Raw genomic sequence first — 14,939 nt, forward strand, 5'->3', positions numbered from 1 at the left:
TCCGTACCTACGGAGTAGTTACCTACAGCTACTAACGGAGTAATGTGCATGCAGTACCTGCCGTCACCAGCGGGTGCTTGCGGTGCACACGCAGCAATCCCCATGCATGCCCAGTCGCAACCGCACTGACATTGTGACGATGACGCCGTCAGCGGTGCCAAGGCACTTTTACTCTGGCCCGGCGTAGCTCCGCGATGGCTTCGCCTCGGTGTTGGTTCTGCTGCCTGTTGGTCGCAAGCAGCAATCTCCGCCGGCCCACTCCGGACCTACGAGCCTGTACTTATTACTGTCAGCCTGTGCTGCAAGCACGGTAGTCCATATACTTGAGTTTCTGTGCGGCGTGCGGAGCAGCCTGAGTACAAGTACAAGGACTTGTCCCGCGGACTAGGTACCTACGGGAGTGCGCATTCTAGTGGGTGATTGGCACGCTGCGCTGGGCCCTTGGCCCGTCCACAGCAAGAGTCCTTGCAGCCGCATGTACAGTACACGTGCTAAGCAAGCAAATAAGTACCTAGTACTTGGGTGTTTGTGCATGTGCTTGCATGTACCCTTATTCCATGTTCTGAAGCCGTTGTATCCTATGCGGCCAGACCCTCCGCTCCGCCATTTGCTTTTTTCCAGGACAAGATGCAATATTACTCCGTTCAGTACTCCGTATTACTGTACTTATAGGTACAGTCACTTGACAAAAGTGACGATTCAGTTTTGGTAGCACTACTCCTACAAATTGAATCGACATTTTTGCACCCCACTGTACCTAGTAGGCGCCGTACCTTTGTCGTGCAGCACCACGAGCTACTGTAGGTGCAGAGTACAGCGTACTGAGGAATACTCGTCGGCGACTTTCAGCGCCCGCCTCCCCCCCCGCACTTCGTCGTCCAAGTCCCGCGATGGTGAGCGGACTGTTTTCGTCCCTTCTCTTCTTGACCGTGCGTCCAAATGATCAAGTCGAATGTCGCTTGTTCGGAATACGGCCATGGTGCACCACTGCATGCCACTGGCATATGCACCCCTGTAACGGTATAGTTGCTTCCGACCCGACCATACGTCAGTCAATGGTCGCAGGGAACTGTGAAACTGTACGAGTACGTACATACAGGAGCAGTGCACTGTACGTACGGAGTAATTAAGTGCTCCGTACGGATGCTTACTTGGACCATGTGCAGCTACTAGGTACCTACAGGTAGGCACCTAGTAGTCCCGATGGTAAAGCTGACGCACAGTGTCGCCCGGAATACAGAGTACTGATACATGTCCATGTACTACAGTAATACTTGCTCCGTACGTACATGTACATGCCTACTTACAAGCTACAGCCGTTGTAGGTGGAGTTGCAGTCATACTGTAGTTAGTAGGTAGGTACCTAGTATTAATTACCTGTAGTGCCTGTAAGCGCTTGTCCTGCAGCTGGCACCACGACTTTCTGCTGCAAAGTGTTGCTTAGCAGCAGTGCAACTCCCTTCACCAACTCCAGTGCTCGGCAACGGCACGTTTGCACCTCACCAAACTTGTGTATTTGTACTGGCAGCCTGTACTGCGCCAGCGGTGTGCTTGTCGTGGTGGGAACGCAAGCGCATGCACTCTGCATGAGTACGCTGCACTCCGTATTCATCCAGAGAATTGCTCTCGCCACGGACGTCGTACTGTACCAACCATGTTGTCGGGCTTCCTTTGCTGTACATGTAACTGTACACCCAAGTACTTGCTGCTGCACCCGTGGTAAAGTGGGGGAGACGCACTCTGTTCATGCACCTCACGGCATTGGTGAGTGCTGTTTGGCGTACCGAGTACCTGGGGACATGCACAGGTAGGTGTATACAAGTGTACATGTACAAGCACTCACAGTCCTTACACTGCTGTTCGAGGTCGACAGGGTACCACCAACCTGCTAGGGAGGCGGGCGGGTGCTGCACGCCTGGCCTCGACGTGCAGTTCTTGACGCTGCAGTGGAAATGAAGTCGTATTGACGCGTACTTGCACACGTACTTGCATGTGAGCGAGGTATGGTGGCAAGAGTCGTGTCTGCATATGACGTTCTACCGGAACCCTGCGCAAACTACGAGTGGCGACAAGTGCATGAATGTGATGCTGGTGTGCTTAGGTCAGCGAATATCTGGTGGAATCCCCTACAAGTACTCCGTACGCCGTACTCCGTTCCCTCCCATTTCTCCGTACTTGCAAGTGGTATTACTATTAATATTTCTTGTGCTCCGGACAGGTAAGTTCTTCGTCCTTGGTACAGCCAGCACGACAAGTAATACAGCGTGGTTGTATCAGGTGATTCCATGTGCCATCTACAGAGTATTATTACTTGTACCGTATTACTGTACTGTGGATGTGCTTGTACCCCATGCTTGCATCTACGTGATATATTGCTATAGCGCGATACCCACCCCCCCCACCACCCCAACATCCACCGCGCTAGACCTGTTCCTGAATCCCACCGGGCCGAGCCAACGACCCATCACCAACCATCCAACCCTCCTCGATTCTTCCTTTCCCTTCTTCGCCACTTCGCCGAAGAGTCAGTCAGCCGGCGACAGGGCACGTCTCTGGCCGCCAGCCCGATCAGGAAAATGTCCGAATCACCAATGTCTGCCTTGCGAGCCAGCCAGTTGAGCCGCAATGTCTGTGCTGGACGTCGAGTGTGGTCCCTCGACGGGACCCTCACGGCCGTCGAGGGCAGAGAGGCATCGTCTATTAAACCCCGTTGATTCTACCCTCTCGTGCAGCTCTGTTCTTCTTCTCGCTCTCTCGCTCTCATCGACGCTCGTTACTCTGGCAAACCTTTGGTTTGCGTCCATTCTTTCCCTTGATCGCTGACCTCGCTCCTTCTCACCCCTCGTTCTCTACAACGTCCCGTCGACCCGGACGAGCTTCCTTTGCCATGGCACTCTCCATTGCCAACGCCGGTGCCAATGGTGCCCTCAACGGCTTCTGGGTCCGTCTCTTCACCCCCTTTCCATGTCTCTGGGCAGCGAGGCTTCTCGGCCGAGGTTCTCGTGGTCGCTGACCGACTATTTGCAGGGCCAACATGGTGGTCACAACTTGAGAGAGTTCTGCGACACTGGCATCCAGTACGCTACCCTCGGCTTCGTCAACATGTCGCCCGAGAACGACTATACGGAAGCCGGCTACCCGGGAATCAACTTTTCCGCCCACTGCTGGGCCGACAGCTATCTGGACAAAAAAGGCCAGCCCACGAAGCTGCTCTCCCACTGCAACTCCCTCAAGGAGGACATCGAGTACTGCCGCGACAGGGGCGTCAAGGTCATCCTCGCCATCGGTGGTGACTACAACGCCAAGAGCAACTACAAGGTTTCGACGACGGAGAACGGAGAGTACTTTGCCGACTTTCTGTACAACGCCTTTGGCCCCTACAGCCCGAGCTGGAAAGGCCCTCGTCCCTTCGACATCAGCCCGACGGAACATGTCGAGGTCGACGGCTTCGACTTTGACATTGAGGCCAAGCTGGGTACGTCGCACCCTCGTCCCTGCCTCCATGACCCTCGCCGTTTCCGATTCCGTCTTCCGATCTTGCGTCGGTGCCCGTCGGCCGCCGTCGTTTTTTTCGTAGATGCCGCGCCGTTGTGGCTAACGGCCGGGTGCAGACAACAAGCCTTACATTGCCATGATTGACCGGCTTCGTAAGCTCGACCAGTCGCTCATCATCACCGGCTCCCCCCAGTGCCACCTTGCCGATGAGTGGCAGCACATGAAGCTCATGCTCCAAAAGGCCGCCTTTGACGCGCTTTTCATTCAATTCTACAACAACCCGTCCTGTGACTACATCCCCGGCAACGGTGGCTTCGGTGAAAAGTTCAACCTCGACGACTGGGTCGACTTCATGGCGACGACGGAGAAGAGCCGGAACGCGAAGCTCTTCGTCGGCTTGCCCGTCAACGGCGTCACCTCGGGAGGCAACAGCGCCGCAGGCTCCGGCTACGTCTCGCCCGACGAGATGCAGGAGCTCGTCTGCAAGTATCGCGGCACCAAGAACTGGGGCGGCATCTCGTTGTGGGACCTGAACCTCTCGGCCGAAAACGTGGTTGGCGGCAAGCCGTTCCACGAGCACGTTCTCGACGCGCTCCGCCACGGTTGCGGCACCGAGAAGCCGACCACGACGGAGGTGAAGGCGACGTCGTCCCCCGTCTGGTCCAACTCTACCGTCACCACACAGGCCCCCTTCGTCACCAGCACCGTCTACACCACCTTGGTCCGCACCATCACCGAGTGCCCCCCTCAGGTCGTCGACTGCCCCCTCGGCACCGTCAAGACCGAGGTAGTCCCTCTCTACACCACCGTCTGCCCCTTTACGAAGACGGGCACGCCTGCCGCCGAGACGGGCATGCCTTTCCCCGAGACGGACGAGGAATCCTCCGGCAACGAAAGTGTCCACCGACCGGTCTCCAAGGCCAGAATCACCCAGACGCTGGCCACGCCCTCGCCCCATTCGACCAAGCATGCCTGCGCCCACGGTCACTGCCCTGGCCGCTTCCAAGCCGGTAGCTGCCACGGCCGCAACTGTTCCGCCGTGGCCGTCCCAACGGACCGATGGACCACGGCTGTTGTCAGCCCCCCCGTCGTGCCCACCATGCCCGTCCAGGCAGGTGCCTCCACCGTCACTCTTGGGTTGGCTGGCGTTTTGATCGCCACGGCCTTGCAGCTGCTTGCCCTCTGAGTCGGCTCCTCCTTCCCGAGTTTTGATGACAGTCTCCGACTAGATGCGGTCCTCGATTCACTCTCTGCATATTCTTCTTCTCCCACAATACTCAACGTATTATGACCCTTTTTTTTCTTTCATGCACACGATATTTTTCTATTGACCAAGGATATGCCCGTGGCCTCGTTTCAGATATTTATCGGAACAAATTCGTCTACTGCTCGCCATGCCTTTGATCAGTGCCAACCTTGCCAGCCTTTCGTATACACAGCGGCACAGGGCAGAATGACTCGCAGCGAGCATTCCAACCATGATGCGTCAATGAACCACTTGGAACTCTACTTTTACGTAAAGAAGCGGTCGAGGAGCGGGAGGAATCTGCACCAAGACCCATCGCCGTAGATGGGAAATATGACATGTCTGAAAATAGCCTTCCCAGCATCTTGACGCTGCTGGCTTAGCAATTGTACCTCTAACCTCCCCCCCCCCACCCCCCCCCCTTCCCCCCCCTTGTGGTGGCGGGGTTCTCACCCCTCCTACTATTCATCCTCGAGCGTCATTTTCCCTCTTGAGAGCTTCACCAATCGTCGTATCGCCTCGACATAGCCTAGAAGGCTGACGTTGGGACGCTTCTCCGCTTCTGAACGATCGTTTCCTCGACCAGGCACCTGGCATCACCTTTCGTTTGCATTGGCGCATAATCAAAAACTACGGCGCATTGTCATGGGAGCCTCCAAAGTACGGGAATCTTGTTATAATTGATGCCGGATCAGAGTCGAAAGTATTACCCACCATTTCGCCAACGTACACGTCGCAAGAAGTCGCAATGTGCACTGATGGAGATGAAAGCAGCGATTCTACGCAGCGTGGCAAGCACCGGTCCGTCGGTAGGTGAGCCATGACTTGCTCTTCTCCATCACCACCGACTTCCGTCCAAGGCTGAGGTACCCTGCGGATCATGCACGCTGCATGCAGTCAACCCTGCTCATCCCTCTCCCTCTCCCTGGTTATCGTCGCAAAGGTAGATGCAGGTGCAGGGGATAATCGGCATTGGCTAGCCTTCTCTTGGCTCACAAACGAATGTTCAACTCCTACTCCGTGGTCGCCATGCATCTCGAGCCTGCCCGAGTGCCTATTGCGGCACGTCCAAAGATCAAGTAGAAGCGGATTGAGCGATCTGTGCGTCTGAGATGTACCATCGACGGAAGAAACAAACTGCTTCGACAACAGACGATTTCCATGATGATGGGTTTATACCATCGACGGAAGAAGCAAACTGCTTCGGCAACATACAAGTTCCATGATGATGGGTCTGTACCATCGCCAGCTTTGCAACAAGACGTTGCCATGCGACCCCCCCCGTAGGGAAGCCATGGCAGAGCAAACCCGGCTATTCTAAAGACTGCGGGGCCAAGGGGGGTAGCATCAGGGGTTACGGGTATTATGTGACGGTATGATGGTAAAAGACGCATTCGAATCCGGCCCTCTGAGTGGTAAGTTGCATCAATAGCCTCCTCCTGACGGGATGAATGTAACATCAAATCTACGGTACACACTTGTCATACCATCGGCTGACAACCCAACCTCCCGAGTGTCGCGGTTGCTGCTGCCCCTGAGGATAAGAAATAAAACCATCTTCATCATTCAGGCAAGCTTTTGCCAAGACTATTCAGCCGATCAAAAGCGGTCACGGCACTAGAACTCGAGGTTCTCGGTTTGCTCAAACAGCTTCCCCTTGCGTTCTAGCATATGCATCGTGTCAGCAACAAGCTGTCCATTGACGGCCCAGAGGTGATCGGAAATAAGCAATACCAAGGCGGCTCGAGCCACGGCGTCTCCTGCGTCGTCGCGTGTTGATGGAGGCAAAGCGCCAGCTGCGATGGAAAACGATGGCGGTTCAAGCCCATGTCGAGTAAGACGAGCCGCCATAGCTCGCAGCAGCGGCACAGCGGACTGGCATTTGCCGGTCCTTTCCATTTGATTACCCCTCTCGTCTTGCCCATACGTGAAATGGGCAGATTGGGACGGTGTTTGCGGCGAGCGAGGAAAACTATATCTACCCAACGCCGTCCGTTCCAACACCGATCTTGTCCAGAGCGATTCGAGGCACGACACAAGACAATATCGACTATTCTTCCGTCGTCACCATTTATCCGTTCAAAATGAAGTTCCTCGCCAACATCCTCCTCCTCGGAGCGCTCATTGCTCCCGTCCTCGGTCAGAGGGTGAGCCAGGTTGCCTCACTTGACGTGTTACGGGCGCAACGGGACTGACGCTTTTCTCAGGCTTGCCAAACCGACTCAGACTGCGGGCAGTGCATCGGCGGAGGCCCACGACGCAACCACTGCCAGGCAAACCCCAGGCAGGTGAGTTGGCAAGGCCTCCGTTTGAAATCGTGAATACGTCTCCCCTAACCTACCGATAGGAGTGCCGCAACGACAATGACTGCGGTCAATGCATCGCAGGCGGCCCTCGCGGTCGACACTGCCAGAACACCAAGCTGGTGAGCCTCCTTTCTCTCCTCCTCCATGAGATGCCTCCTGCTAACAAGTTTGTCACCGCCAGCCATGCCGCGTCGATGCCGACTGCGGACAATGCATCATCGGCCCCCCTCCTCGCAACTTCTGCCAGGCAAACCCTCGACGAGTAAGTCTTCCATGGTTCATCCCCATCTCCTTCAAGCTTGCCAACATTTACGTGTTCTTTAGGACTGCCGAGTCGATGCCGACTGTGGAAAGTGCTTCCGCAACAAGTGCCAGTAAAGCGTCAATGGTGAGGTGAAGTCGACATCTAGCTTGTCTGATGGCTGTCTTGACATGATACGTTGCATGTGGCATCGATCAATTTCATTTCCCATAGCAACGAATAAGACAGTCAGCTCAGGTTGCCTTTCCACCTCCATGTGATTATCTCATGCCAAACTATGTAAACTGTATTGACATTGGTGAGAATATCCCCTCAAGTGTCCGTCAGCTCAAGATGGTGGTGATGTTGAAAAGCGAACGCATGAATATGTTCTGATACTAGACTTGATTCTTCATTTCGGAGAAAAATAGGCAGTCGACGAGGAGCATGCTATCACGCCGTGGAATAACCCAACCACCAAAAGGGGTGAAAGTATCGGAGAATCCCCTCAAGTGTCCATCAGCTCAAGATGGTGGTGATGTTGAAAAGCGAACGCATGAATATGTTCTGATACCAGACTTGATTCGTCATCTCGGAGAAAAATATGCAGTCGACGAGGAGCATGCTATCATGCCGTGGAATTACCCAACCACCAAAAGGGGTGAAGGGTATCACGTCCCGACGACGGCGACAACGGCAGATTCGGTCCCTGTGGTTGTCTGATCCTCTCATCCTCCGATGGTCTGTTTCAGAACCACCATCACCTTTTCAATTTTCTCTTCGCTCGAGAGGGCACACACTGCTATAAGATCGAACTGGAGGGTCAAGCATCACGGCTTGCGGTGTAACCGCGCTTGTGCCGTCTTTGACAACCGCGGCCGACGTAACCTACCCATAGATAACAGAGAGCCCGAGGGGAGTAAGGAGTACGTCCACTTACGCATCCCTCTAGGTTTAGTAGGATGAATGGGCGATCGCGATACCGGCCACGGCAGATCCTAAGAAGGTCATCATTGGCCTTGGATCTCGCAGACAGAGTGAACAAGCAATGCAATACGACATTGCCATACCTCGCTCTCCCTGTTTTCTATTTTCGGTTTTGGGCCCCCCTGGCCTCTTTCTTGACATTGTTTACCACTGTGTTTGTAATTTGGGGGGGTGTTTTTATGCTTTTGCTGCCGTTGTTGCGACCTCTTTTTCGCATATCCCGGGTTTTCGTTGGAAACGTTAGCTCTCTTCCGGCAAAACCACTTACAAGGCCAACACGATGGCAGAATATCAACTCGTGGAAGCGCAAGAGCTGCGCTTCATCGTTGCTTCACATCATGCTGACGTCTCAAGGCCAGTTGTGGGTTGTCCATCGAGTACGGCATCGAACAAAGAGACATTGGCAGCAGGAGGCGGAGGGGAGAGGGGGCATTCTTATGCGTATACGGCGCGGAGAAAACGGAAGTGTGTTGGTGAGCTTGTCTCGGCAGCAAATGATTCTCCCCTGTTCCACAGTAACGTGAATGAGTCCTAAGGGAACCGGGCTTCTGGAGCAGCAAATCAGGCAATTGCTCTGTTGGGGCAGTAAAAGTCTTCATTACCACCTCGCCCATCTCTGGTGAGTCAGGTCTTCGTCGTAAACTTCCCCTCGTGCGCCCAACCATCAAATGCTCGCCAGTCAACACATCCAACCCGATTCATTCATTATATAATGCTGTGCGTGAGAAAATTGCGCCATGGTATCATTTCTAGTCCGTACCTGTGATTCGCTGCCAGTGCCAATCTCCGTTCACCCGTCCATTCTTGAAAAGCCGAGACCGAGATGTGAATGCGACAAGGGCGACGCTGAGCCGTCTGATATGGCACATTCCAGCTCCCGCACCGTCGAGGACGTCAGGTCGTCAAACTCGACAGTATAGGTTGTTTGGCACGTGATTTGGTTCCCCTTGGTGTGCGACGCGTCATGGGACCGCTCGGCACGCGAGATTGTGCCCGTCCTTCCCAGCTGCGTCGGTCTCTGCACCGTCATGGATAGGTGCCTTCCGCTCGAGTACTTTTCGTACGTCCGTTGCGTCGTGCCGAGGAGGCGGGGGAACAACCTCACGAGGAGCAGGCGCAGGGTGGGCATGCATACGCAAATAATGCCGACGTTGATCTCAACCGTGGACCAGACGCCGACGTCGAAAAAGTCCCACGTCAGGTTCATCGTCTCGGAGCCAAACTTGACGAGGGAGCGGAGTCGGAGAATGCTGACGATTGTGACGCTATCGAGGGTTAGAGGGGCGGGGACCGATGGGTTGGCACGACGTACGAGGTGCCGACGCAGAACATGATGGCGACGCCAGCCTTCTTCCTCCAGTCCATGTGGAGAGCCCTGAGCTGCCAGAGAGGAATTCCGAGCATCCAGCCGTCGAGGGCGATGCTGATGGCGGCGTTGGACCAGGCAATGGCGTTGATGTCGAGGCACATGCCCGGGTGCTCCCTGTCCCACTGCAGCCAGAAATGGTTGACGGGGGTGCATTGGAAGAGCGCGACGAAGACGAAGATGATGCCGAACAGGCAGACAAAGGCAACGGTTCCCCACAGGAGCCGGCGCACGGCGGTGCTCGGGAAGATGCGGACGTAGAAGCACAAAAGGGCAATCTTGACGAGGGCAATCTCGGCAAGGTAGTTGATCTCGAGCATGTAAAAGAACATGCCAAAGTCGGCGATCTGGTTCGGCGTCAAGGTCCAGACGTCACGGCCCATGCCGTTCTGGACGACGGGGTACGCGTTGAAGACGGTGCTGGGAACGCCGACGACAATGGATGCGAGCGTAAACCAGTCGTCGGGGCCAAAGTCAATCTTGGCCCAATACTTGTAGGCAAAGCGCTGGATGACGAAGAGGGCCGAGATGATGCCGCACGTGTTGGAGATGGCCACGTAGGACGCGGACTTGTCTCGTACAGGCTCATGGCACGCCGTGGCCGTGAGATTTTTGGTCACTGCCGGCCGGTCAGTGTCGGAACGCGCGACGACGGACGGAATGTGCATAGCTCGACTCACAAAGGGCTTCCCTGACGGTGCAATTCGTCAAGACGCACTTAGTCATGATGCCTTGCAACGTTTGATCGGCGCACATGCAGGCCAGATCGGTGACGGCGCACGTCGTCGTGCCGTTGTCGGCTCCGAGGCACGACAGCTTGCATTGTCAACTCCCCAACACTTGCAGCTTCATCGAACGAATACATACAGCGCAGCCGGGGAAGCCAGAGATGGCTGCGGGAAACGATGGCTCCTGGGCCGCCACGGGCAGGGCGACGAGGCCCAGGATGCAGAAATTCGAAGACTTCATGTCGCGGATTCGAGCCACGAGCTTTCGATTCGAGCCACCAGCTTTTGCGTTCAAACGAGCGGCTTGGACGTACGCTGCAGCGTGGTCGATCCTTTTCAATGTCCAGCGAAGTGCGAAATCATCTCCTTGGGCGCATCGCGAGGGGTGTGGCCGGGTGCGAGCGCGGCATCAATGGTCGACGAGGCAGAATACGTGTCGAAGTGGCTATGGGAGCAGGGCAAGACTGAGAAAAAGGAACGACGAGTGGTGGACAGCCGACTCTCACGATATTGGCAGCCATCTGTCTGTTGGAGGTATAAAGCAAAGGGCCGTGCGTCTGGCGAAAAATCGAGGTCGACGCCAGCCAAGGACGCGATTCTTGGGGGGGACCATGTCGTCCACGTCCGAGCGGGCGGCCAGGTCTGGTGGTGGGAAAAAATCGATAGATCGATGGCCGTCCAGAGAGAAGTCGGGTCGATGGCGGTGGCTTTCCCACGTAGCCAGCGAACCATTGGCGTACGATTCCGCCCGTCCAAGACTTCGAGGGAGGCAGACGGGGCACGAGGGCGGCGTGGGACCTCGACTGCTCCAGAAGCGCTAGAACCTGAGTTTTCCGCCGCTAGGCCCGGAGACGGAGACGACGGCCGGGCTGCGCATCTGTCGACGAAGCGAATCATGGGTCGTGAGAATCCAAAGGGTCCCTTGGACACGTACGGCAAGGTCGAGAGGGGGCAAGATCCACAGCGGGAAAAATCATCCGCGCCAGTACCTCCGTACGACTAGAAGTATTGCCGTCCGCTTGAATCCCGTGGCTTTTTCAAAAATAGGAGTCGATTTATGCACCGCACACGCTGTCTGCGTCGCGAGGATAACGCATTGAGGTGGCTGAAAGTTCTACCCGTGTCGTATCTGCCATCCCGGTCGACGAGGTGATGGCGGCCGCAGAGATTCATTCGGTTCCCCGCACGAGCTGGGTGTCGGTTTCATCATTTTCCCGAGTTCTATTTTGCTGCCATCGAAAGAGCCCGCTGCCAAGGGTCCGTTCCAAGGCCTAGGTGTGGCGGGTCCGCAGGGACATGGGTCGATCGGACTTGAACGGATCGAGAAGGCCCCTGGCTCGCTGGCGGGGACGGCCCTGGCAGCCATGACAGTCCCGAGCCGCGGCTGAGCGGCCCAAACGCCATTTCTAGAATAGCGGACGATGCAAGGTGTGGCAGCCCTCGGTTCGTGAGCGTTGGCAGCTGAGCTAAATGCGTTTCTGATGGAGCGGCGAGAGAGAGATCAGCGGAGGTTCTGCACGAGCACGAGCACCATGTGCCAGCCTCGACACCCACCTCTCCATGCACAGGGCGTCTACCTGTACTTGTCGTACCACCGTACCCTTGTCCGAGGCGGCATCTTTCGGGTCTTGCGTTGACGATGATGGCAATGTGGAAGAAGCCAACAATGCACCGGAAGATTTACTTCTTCCCAGGCAATGGCATAAAAAGGGAGAGGAGTGGATGGGGGAGAGGAAGAAGAGGGTGGGTAGAGGAAGAAGAGAGGAGAGGGGGGAGAGGGGAATGGCCATAGTAGCAGTAATTGTACGTGCAAGCACAGTTCAGTACGATACGTGCACAGTGGGGTGGCAAAAATATCGATTCAATTAGCAACAGGGATGCTACCAAAATCGAATCGTTGTTTTTGTCTACACGTAGTGACTGCACATGTACTTGCACAGTACAATGCAGAATATTGTACGGAGTACTTCGTGCCTGCCTGGATAACAGTACGCTCAGTTCGTTCCTTCCCTCGGTCCACTTCAACCGAGCAAATAACGAGAGGAAATGGGTGTAAAATGTTTGCCGACAGAAGTCGCATCGGAATAGTGCAAGTAGTGTCGGCGTCTTTTTGGCACCCTCTTTCAACCATTTCTTCCTATTAATGCTTCCTTTCGGTGCCGCCAACGAGTCCGCATTTGACGCGATGACGAACCCGAGTAATAAAAGTTGAATAGCTGTACATGAATCGAACGTGAAACTATATCTACACGTTACTGTCCTCAAAGGGCCATCTTGGAAGTCGCTGCGGATCCCACTGGTTGTGGTAGTTCTCGTCCATCAGTCCAAGGTAAGTCAGAGGGAACGACATGGCGCATCGACAGTACTACTGACCGATTTCACGAGGCCGATATTCTCAATAATAATCACTGCAGATCCTGGAGTTGTTTGGTATACTCGCAAAGAGTTTTAAAAAAAATATTGCGTCTTCATTCCAGGAACGGGGGTGTATCCGATAGCTCAACCGGTCCTGCGGACTGGCCAACACCAACCAGGCTTGATGGCTTCAACAATGTTCAAACACCTCCACAAGGCGGGCATTGCAGCCATGACGTGTGATTGATACAAAGTAGATATCGTACACGTGGGAGAATCCTCGCTGCTGATTCACGCGTGAGGCCTTTGTCGGTGGGTGAAGAGCACTGCATGTCAACGGGCCGGGGCGGTGTTGTCGTGCATCGGCTCATTCATCTTCCCCTGCCCCTTGACCCGACGGCATGGTCGAGTCCGTGTCGGCGTGTCGCAGAAAGAAGTTTTCACTCCAGCCGCCAATGACGCGCAGCATTTTGAAAAAGTTTTCCGTGCCCGCGTAGACGTACTCGCCGGGGGGGACTCGCGGACCGGGACTCTGCAGCTCCAGCGTCTGCGTGCGAGCGCGAATCATGCGGCGAGCGTAAAGGACGGCTAGCTGGCAGTTTTCGGTTTGGAATAGCCGGGCCATTTCGACGAACTGCACATTGCCGAGGCATTCCTTCATCTCTCGGTCCCTGTCAAAATTTCTGTTCGGTTCCACGAGGCAGAGGTCGCAGGCGCCTACGGGAGTGCCGCTCTCGTCGACAAGGCCGACGGTGAAGCTGGCCCACGGTTCAAAGTTGAAATCGAAACGGTAAAAGACCTGACCCAAGCCGCTGCCTGTCGAAAAGTGCATGGTTGAATACCGGGAGAGTCTCTACTGCTGCTGCTGGGGAACTTACCATTCTGGATGTAGCCCGCCGGCTGGCTTCCGTCGTGCGAAAGCTTGTTTGCGAATCTCGTTTTCGCCTGAATATTCAGCGGAGTCTCGGATTGGGAGTTCCAGTTGATGAAGATGTTCTCGAGGAACATCTGAAATACCTCCCAGCTTATCTCGTGGCTCGACGACTGCCTCTTGATGGCCGCGTCGATGATGCGGTAGCATTCCCGCAACTCGAATTCGTCCAAGTCGTCGGCAGACTCGACTACACGAAGCTGTCCTTTCATCATATCCTTCCGCATCTTTTCAAAGATCCTTTGATGCTTGGCAGTTGCATCCTCTTCTCCGATAGGGTTGGCAACGGTGACAGCTCCCTCGGGCTCGAACGGGGATGCTGCATCAACTTCCTCTTGCAGCTTAGGCTCAAAAACCTCCTCAACGGTCGCACCGGTCTTGGACTTTTTGCATCGAATCATTCTCGATTGTTCCCTATTCTCGGTAGCTCAAGTACCAGCGATCAAGGAAAAAGGAATCGTCTGAATGGGGACAGTAGGAGCGTCAGGTCGGGATTCAATGGGGAATAATTGTGCAGGAGAATGAGTGACGATGGGTTATCAACTTGTGTCTAAAAGGAAATGCAGTTGTTCATCTCGAATGGTTGGGGGGGGCTTCACTCACACCACCATGGGCATCAACTCCTCGAGTAAAGCGGATGCCTGCGTCTGCCGTTTCACTCATTGTCCCTCCAACACCACCACTCCTCGCTCCCCCATGGACAATCTTTCCATTTCCATTGCATCTTGGATTGCCCGCAGAGCATTCGCCGAAGCTCGGTGTGGGATAGCCACATGCATCAAGTCCAAGGGGCCCCAGGTGGCGGCGTGTTTCCCCCTTCATGGCGCCTTGACGCTGCAATGCCGAGGTAGATGCTCGAAAGCAGCTTGATTTTCCATGCACCACGACGGATATCGACATGGGAAATCACTTGATTTTCGTCCATTTCGTTTACTTTCATGTGCATCCCCGCGTGCTTGCGACGGACTCGATACACGTTCCTTGCAGCTGGTCACGGCACGAGCACTGCGCCGACGTCAGCCAGCTAGAGATATTTTCTAGTCACTGTTTTCGTTGCAAAATTACCAATCAGCAATAGGCAAACATCCTTTATGAAGATCAAGCTCGATGCCTGCGGTGCAGTTTACTGAGTGTAGAATACTGAGGTTTATTGAAAGTTCACTGCAAGATCTTGTCACTCTCGATGCCTGCGATGCAATTTACTGAGGTTTATTGCAAGTTCACTGCAAGATCTTGTCACTCTCCCCGACCATGATTCACCCAAGACGCTTTGTTCAGCAGGTT

The 14,939-nt window shown here is 54.9% G+C and overlaps 5 protein-coding genes across 5 annotated transcripts; 3 read left to right on the forward strand and 2 right to left on the reverse strand.

The window, feature by feature from the left end:
- Nucleotides 1–2,887: 2,887 nt before the first annotated feature.
- On the forward strand, nt 2,888–4,681 carry DCS_03214 (uncharacterized protein; the record flags this gene model as incomplete). The annotated part of the gene is made up of 3 exons (XM_040800538.1): nt 2,888–2,941; nt 3,028–3,475; nt 3,612–4,681. 3 exons carry the CDS (start codon nt 2,888–2,890, stop codon nt 4,679–4,681), a joined length of 1,572 nt encoding a protein of 523 aa, XP_040661421.1.
- Nucleotides 4,682–6,825: 2,144 nt separating this feature from the next.
- DCS_03215 (uncharacterized protein) lies at nt 6,826–7,425 on the forward strand (the record flags this gene model as incomplete). Its single annotated transcript, XM_040800539.1, has 5 exons — nt 6,826–6,888; nt 6,949–7,029; nt 7,089–7,166; nt 7,229–7,309; nt 7,372–7,425. 5 exons carry the CDS (start codon nt 6,826–6,828, stop codon nt 7,423–7,425), a joined length of 357 nt encoding a protein of 118 aa, XP_040661422.1.
- A 1,640-nt stretch (nt 7,426–9,065) lies between these two features.
- Nucleotides 9,066–10,610, reverse strand: DCS_03216 (uncharacterized protein; the record flags this gene model as incomplete). The annotated part of the gene is made up of 4 exons (XM_040800540.1): nt 9,066–9,540; nt 9,588–10,260; nt 10,322–10,457; nt 10,509–10,610. The coding sequence occupies 4 exons, from the start codon at nt 10,608–10,610 to the stop codon at nt 9,066–9,068; spliced, it is 1,386 nt and encodes a 461-aa protein (XP_040661423.1).
- Nucleotides 10,611–10,781: 171 nt separating this feature from the next.
- DCS_03217 (uncharacterized protein) lies at nt 10,782–11,372 on the forward strand (the record flags this gene model as incomplete). Its single annotated transcript, XM_040800541.1, has 1 exon — nt 10,782–11,372. One exon carries the CDS (start codon nt 10,782–10,784, stop codon nt 11,370–11,372), a length of 591 nt encoding a protein of 196 aa, XP_040661424.1.
- Nucleotides 11,373–13,091: 1,719 nt separating this feature from the next.
- On the reverse strand, nt 13,092–14,056 carry DCS_03218 (uncharacterized protein; the record flags this gene model as incomplete). The annotated part of the gene is made up of 2 exons (XM_040800542.1): nt 13,092–13,540; nt 13,603–14,056. 2 exons carry the CDS (start codon nt 14,054–14,056, stop codon nt 13,092–13,094), a joined length of 903 nt encoding a protein of 300 aa, XP_040661425.1.
- Between the last annotated feature and the right edge of the window lie 883 nt (nt 14,057–14,939).

The sequence above is a fragment of the Drechmeria coniospora genome, chromosome 01 (assembly GCF_001625195.1).
Source record: "Drechmeria coniospora strain ARSEF 6962 chromosome 01, whole genome shotgun sequence".
In the NCBI taxonomy this organism is placed as follows: Eukaryota; Fungi; Ascomycota; class Sordariomycetes; order Hypocreales; family Ophiocordycipitaceae; genus Drechmeria; species Drechmeria coniospora.